Source organism: Falco punctatus (assembly GCF_963210335.1).
Source record: "Falco punctatus genome assembly, chromosome: 10".
NCBI classification, from domain to species: Eukaryota; Metazoa; Chordata; class Aves; order Falconiformes; family Falconidae; genus Falco; species Falco punctatus.
The window spans coordinates 17,063,083-17,069,552 of record NC_137590.1 but is presented as its reverse complement, the minus strand read 5'-3'; the positions used below and the strand labels follow the sequence as shown (position 1 = coordinate 17,069,552).

Below are 6,470 nucleotides of genomic sequence, written 5' to 3'. Positions count from 1 at the left end.
CCGCCTCTTCCGCCCGGCCCGCCCCGCCCTGCGCGGCGCGTCACCGCGCTCGGCCCCGCCCACTCGGGCAGCTGCCCCCGGCCCGGCGCGGCCCCCCGAGCACCCACGTTCCCCGGCGCGGCGGCGGGCGGGGCGTATGGCGGCGGGGGCGGGTGGCGCGGACCTGGGGCGGGCGACGCTTGTGCTGCCGTACTACGGCTTCTCCATCGGCATCACCTTCTACAAGTGGCTAATGAAGGTGCGGGGCGGCGGCGGAGGGCGGGCGGCGGTGGTGACGGCGGCCGTCGGTCCCGCAGAGCTTCCCCTTCCCGCTGCTAGTCACCCTGCCGCACCTCCTCCTCACCTTCGGTCTCTCGGCGTACGCCCGCGCCCTGGCGCGCTGCCGCTCCGGGCGGCCGCGGGGCGCGCTCTCCTGGGCCGGCTGCCTCCGCCGGGCGGTCCCCCCGCAGGTACGGCGGGGCGGGAGCGGGGCGCTGAGCGGGGGCTGGGGGTGCGCAGAACAGACCGCGGCTTCCGGGCCGGGGCCCTGGGTGCGCTGCGGGGCCGGTGCGGGGGACCCCGGGGCGCGGCGGTGCTCACCGGGAGGACCCGTACGCCGCCTCCGTGCAAGCCGCGTGTCACCGTAACGGCGGCGCGGGGCCGTGTGCCGGGCAGCCCCGGAGCCCGGCTGCCGCGGCGCGGGCGGCCCGAGGGGCGCAGACCTCGCCCCCAGCACAGGGCTCCGGCGGCTCCTCGGCCGCGTGAGGTGTCGGGCCGGTCCCGGCTGTGCCGCCTCCCGCAGAGCAGCGCCCGGGCCGCGGTCTCTGGCGAGGCTCGCAGTCACACGGCGCCCACGCGTTCTCCGCGCCCGTAGCCGTGCTGCCTGTAACGTGGCGGGCGCGGGGTCAGCACAACGGTTCGCTGTTGTAGCGAGCTTAGTACCGGGGAGAGCAGACCGCCACGAGAGCCGCCGCAGGAGCAAGGGTGCGTGCTGAGGTAGGTGCCAGGCTTGCTTTTTCAGGCAGCTTGCGGTGGCCCTCCTGCTGACTGATTACCGTGCTCCGACACGGGCAAAAATGACATCGCGCAAGGCTGTGGTAGCGTTCAGCCCCGGGCAGGGCAAGGGCTGCTTCGGCGCTTTTGTGTAGCCCGTGTTCAGTGAGCGCGGTGCTGAGCCCCGCTGAAGGTGCAGGCAGCGGGCCAGAAGCTGAAAGAGCCGATGATGGCTGTGCTGTGTGGGTGCTGAAGAGAGAGCCTGAGGAAAATGCGGGGTGTTTTCCAGGGTCTGCTCTGCTCTCTGTGTTTGTGGCCAAGTAGCAGGGCTTTGCTTGGGCATTTTTTACGTAGTTAACTTCAGGATTTTCTCTTTGATTCTTTAGCTCTGTCAACTTCCTTGGATATTGCGCTGAGTAACTGGAGCTTCGTATGCATCACTGTCTCCCTGTGAGTACAAATACCATCTTCCCTGGGAGCCTGCTGATGGGGTTTAGAAAGTGCTTTGTCAGGGTCAGTTTCTTGAATGGGTGTGTGGCTCAGAGGGGCTGGTGTGCAGGGTCCTAGATAGCTTGCTGGTAGCAACATAGACGTGGGCAGTCTGGCTCCTGATAGTACTTTGCTGGGAAGGACTACGTCAGAGTCAGAGGAGGTTGACAGTGTGTTTTGGTCCTTACAGCTACACGATGACCAAACCCTCTGCCCTTCTCTTCATCCTGCTTTTTTTCACTGCTCTTCAAGCTGGAGGAAGTGGTAAGGGTCCCATACAATGCTTTAGGGAAGGAAGAGGTCAGGCACAGGGAAATAGATAGGCAGTACATGTACAGGAAGCATACAAGTAGAGGAAGAACATCGTTATGTAGATGAATCTGCAAGAAGAGATGTGTCTGTTCAGCTCCCTGAGTCTGTAGTGACTCTTGCTCTCACCCAGAGGTTGGCATTGCTGCTGGTGGTTCTTCTCATCGCCAGGGAGCTCTTCATGTTCACCTCCAGGTCCACACAGTTTAACGCGCAGGGGTTCGTGCTGGTGCTGTGTGCCTCTTCCCTTGGGCGTATTCGCTGGACTCTCACGCAGATACTTATGTAGGAGGCTGAACTACGTATGTAGGGTGTTAGGAAGTGTGTGTGTGGGTGCTGGTAATGGGGAGGGGAGTAAGGAGGTGGTAGCCCTTGCTGCAGAAACAAAACATTGTGTAAGGGACAGTGTTTGAAACTTGGGGCGGGGGTTATGTGTTCATGGGTAATGAGGGCAGTTTGGCGTTTGCAGCAGCACAGGTGTGGGCATTACAAATAAGGTGTATGCCTAGGAATGGTACTAATAAAGGCTGTAGGACCTATGTGTATTCCATGGCTTGTTGCTACCTGGTCTCTTACTGATTCTCCTCTTTTGAGGCTCCAGAACCCCACTGATACCATGTTTCACCTGGAGCCGCTCATGTTCCTGGGGCTCTTCCCACTCTTTGCAGTGTTTGAGGGTGTGTGAGTTTATTAAAGCAGGGATAGCTTTATAGAGCGGTTGGGGAGATTGCTTAGCAGTTTGTTGTTGGAGATGATCAATTTAGATAAGTGAACAGCTATGAACTTTACAAAGTAGTTAGAAACCTGGAATCATAAGGACTCAGATATTCTTTATGCTGGCAGAACGTTAAAGAATGCGTAGGAATAGTAGCCTGCCACACTTGTGGAAGTAAGGGCTATGAAGAACTGGCTCCACATCCTGCTATTTTGGAATGTGAGCAGCCCATGCCCACCTTGTTGTGAAGAGTCCTGGGAGTTGGGAAAGATACTCTGCTGCTCACTGTCTTGTTCCTAGGCCTGCCTTTGTCCATATCAGAGAAGCTCTTCCATTTCCATGAAGCAGGACTGCCCTTCTCTCTGGTAGGGAAGCTGTTCTTGGGTGGAATTCTTGCCTTTGGTCTAGGCTTTTCTGAATTCCTCTTTGTTTCCAGAACATCTAGCCTCATCCTTTCCATTGCTGGCATTTTTAAGGTAAGGCATGGTTCCTGTGCTAGTACTAGAAGGCAAGTACCAGGTCATCCCTAATGGGCCTCATGTGGTGGGAACTTCTGTAGAGCCTTAGAAATAATCTGTTACTTTGGTCTTCCTTGCACAGGAGCTTGATGCTTTGTCTTGCAGTCTCTGCAGTAAAGTCCCTTGGTCCCTGACAGCAAGGGGCAGAGACTAGTGGCTGTTCTGTAAAAAATTCCATTAAGGTCCAAAGTTTGGTGGGATCTGGGATAAAGTAAAACACATGGGCCTCATGGGCAGTGGACAGTGCAGGAGGGAGGAGGGATGTGAAGGATATGCTCTTGTGTCAGACCTGGATGTGAACTAACCACTGGTTTGAGCTGTCTCTAACCTAGCGTGGCAATCCTCCTCTCCTTTGAGGAATCTAGCACACATGCTTTTGAGCTGAATGGTGAGGTGTGAAATTTGTCTGATCTGGAAGTCACGGGATTCCCATGTGGCCAAGCCATGCAGTCAGAGGACTTTAAAACCCACATCCCAGTTTAAGAGGTCATTCTGTTTCTGGAAACTGGTTTTAGAACTCTCTGTGCATGGAAGAATGCACTGATGGAAATCAGTAGCCTGGCATCTTGATCAAGGCTTGAGCTGTAAAACATCTCATGCATATCTCCTCAGGTCCTGCCCTACCACTTGTCACATTTTTTGTTTCCACAGGAAATCTGCATTTTATTCCTCGCCACACGTTTGCTGGGAGACCGCCTCAGTCTCTTGAACTGGCTGGGCTTGCTGTCTGCCTTTCAGGAATCTCCCTTCATGTCATTCTCAAAGCCATGAATTCCAAAGGTGATTCTGTTTTAAATCCCTTTCTGTTCCTCTGTAGGCATTCTCGTAGCTTCACTAGGAGCTTTGTCTAGTTCCAGCTCCTTGCCAACGCCAGGTTTGATGGGTAATCTAGCGAGTTTGTCACTAAATGGGCTGTCTGCACGCAGGTGAAAAAGCACTGGAGCTACTGCTGCACCACACTGAACATGTGGAGGAGGGGGAAGAGGATGCTGAAACCCCACAACACTGAACATGAAGCACAAAGCCCCCTGCTCTGTTCTTACCAAACCTGCCTGACAGCTGTCTAGGAGGAAGGTCCAAGAGTGTCTCTGTCTGTGACCACCGAAAGGAGAGCCAGGGCTCGGTGAGAGAGTCCTGCTGTTCTGCTGCAGTGTGGATTTGGAGGTGCTGCACAAGAAACAGGCACTATCCCTTTCATACAGAGCAAACCTGGAAGACAAGCCCTGGTTCAGTGGAAGTAGAACACCATGGTGAGACTGGGAAATGCTGTAGAAAGCTTATAAGGGAATCCTGACGGCTACATGTTGAGACTGTAGACCATGAGGTGCAGAATGAGCGTGGATATGTCTGGAGTGCAGGCTGAGCAGTTCAGGGACGTTTTTAGTGTTGTTTAGGCTTTATCTTCAAAAGAGAAGGTAGATAATACCTTCCCAGCCTTTCTTTACGGTTCTGCTAAGTAGGCACTCCCATCTTGGTGGGAGCAGATGACCATATATAAATCTGTAGACTCATCCCAGTGAGAAGGAGCATTTGTGCCTGGTGACCTATGTGTTCTGTGTGTGTAGTAAGAACAGAATTAAGTGCTGGTATTTGGGACCAATTGAACATAGCCAAATTATGTTGGCAGGAAGAAGGACAGGGATGCATGAGCGCTTCTGGTCCTGCAGGCAGAGGGGAGAGAGAGCAGTATCGCAGGAGATCGAACTTGAGCAATAAGCTTATCAGAAAGTATGTGGGTATTTGATGGGGGATTTTTTGTTTTTTAAATAAACCTTTTCTGATTCCCTTTTGTCTGCACATTATGCACCTATGTTTCATCAAGCAGAGGTGGTTTATCTTTCAGCTTTCCTTTCAGACCCACACTGACATTACTACTGCATGCCAAATTACTTTTGAGGCCTGGCACAGAAAATACTTGTCCATAAACAGGATCCTTGATCTCCAGGACTAGGGGGAAGTTTGTCCAGGGAAGGAGAATGGTGCAGGAGTTAAGATGTGTCTTTTTACTTTCTGCTAAGCCACAAGTAGTTTTGGGCAGGTGGCTGGTTTTTTGCATGGCAGATTTTTCACCTCTCTGAAAGTTTTGTCCAATGCTAGTTTTCGGAGTGGAAGTTAACTTGAGCGAGCTTCCCACAGGCGTAACGGCACAGTCTTTCTCCTGAGAGGAGCTGGTTGTTAAAGTGAGCTTCTCGTATTGTGTTTGAGAACATGAACCTTTTTGGCTAGACTGTCCCTCTGTTTATCTTGTTTCATAGTTTTCAGACACAAAGTCTTTCCTGATGACTTTAATCGAGAGCATGTTCTGCAAAAAACTGGTTCTGAAGAAGAAAACTTTTGTTAATAATGATCATCTTTAATAGTGTTCTAATAGATGCTGTAACTTCCTTTGGAGCAGACAGCAGGTGGTGCAACTACCTCCCATAAAGCCACCCAACCAGCAGTTCCAGGCCAGACTGGCACACCAAGGGATCTTGTGCACCAAGTAGGATGCCTGGAGCTGAGAGTGACGTTTTCTGTCCCTAGCTGGATTTCTTGTGTGATGCTTCCAGCAGAATTCACCCTGTTTTCTGGTAGGCATAAACCCCAAGCACTAAATACCCTGTACTTGATGTGGCACAGTGATGCTTTCCACACACGATCTGCATTTAGCAATATTGCAGCTGCTCGTTGTGTTTTGCTTCCCACTCCCCTAGAACTGAACCTTGGGCATCCTACTGGGATTTCAGGTCCCTGTAAATCCAACGTAAAGGTGACTTTGTTCACAGGCCAGGATTTGCACCAAATAATGAAATTTCATCTTCAAGTACTATTGTGCCAATGAAAGTACTTGTGAACTGTAGAGCCCTGTAACCTGTTGCTTCCAGTCTTGTTTCCTCTTTAACAAGGGAATGCCTTAGAACCTAGTATCCACACTTAGTGTGTCTGATCTAGACAGCTTTTTGGCGACAAATAGGACACTGTCATTCACTCCAGTGAAGTGTGCTCAGTGCAGCGTTTGGGACAAGCAGTCAGTTCTGCACCTGTCGCTGGGAAGTTGCCAGCTGCTTGCTTCCAGGGAGATGAGGTAAACATCTATTTCCTTGATCAGTAAAATTTTGTTCTTTTCAGAGATAAAGAGAAACCTGGAAATAAGAACATAGAAGTATCTATTGCTTTGTGATTTTGCCACAGTATGTGTACAGGTAGTCAGTCCAGTTTGCTTGTGAGATTGACCAGGCATCGTTCATCTGTCTTTGAAAGAATCCGATTATAGTTCCTTCTGGTATCCGGACAGGAATGGCAGAGAATCTCTGTCCTATTCCTGCCCATGAGTTTAAAAAGCCCTTCTGCAGAGTTTGATGATAATTAATACTTCATTTCTCCTTGAGATTCAGTGGAGGAAGAATTTTTCCTCTAGCCTCAGAATGTAGGTAGGGATCTTGTAGTCCAAGGAGGTTCATGGTAGGGCATATTCTGCAGGTGCTTCT

At 51.8% G+C, this 6,470-nt stretch overlaps 1 protein-coding gene across 1 annotated transcript; it reads left to right on the top strand.

Annotated features, from left to right (window-relative positions):
* Positions 1-6: 6 nt before the first annotated feature.
* On the top strand, positions 7-4,809 carry SLC35H1 (solute carrier family 35 member H1). The gene is given in 12 exon segments (XM_080404113.1): positions 7-238; positions 297-440; positions 443-449; positions 1,359-1,422; positions 1,652-1,694; positions 1,696-1,725; positions 1,904-2,055; positions 2,347-2,447; positions 2,786-2,961; positions 3,655-3,721; positions 3,724-3,828; positions 3,930-4,809. Coding segments are annotated over 12 exon segments (1,074 nt in total). The 5' UTR covers positions 7-136; the 3' UTR covers positions 4,013-4,809.
* Positions 4,810-6,470: the final 1,661 nt, after the last annotated feature.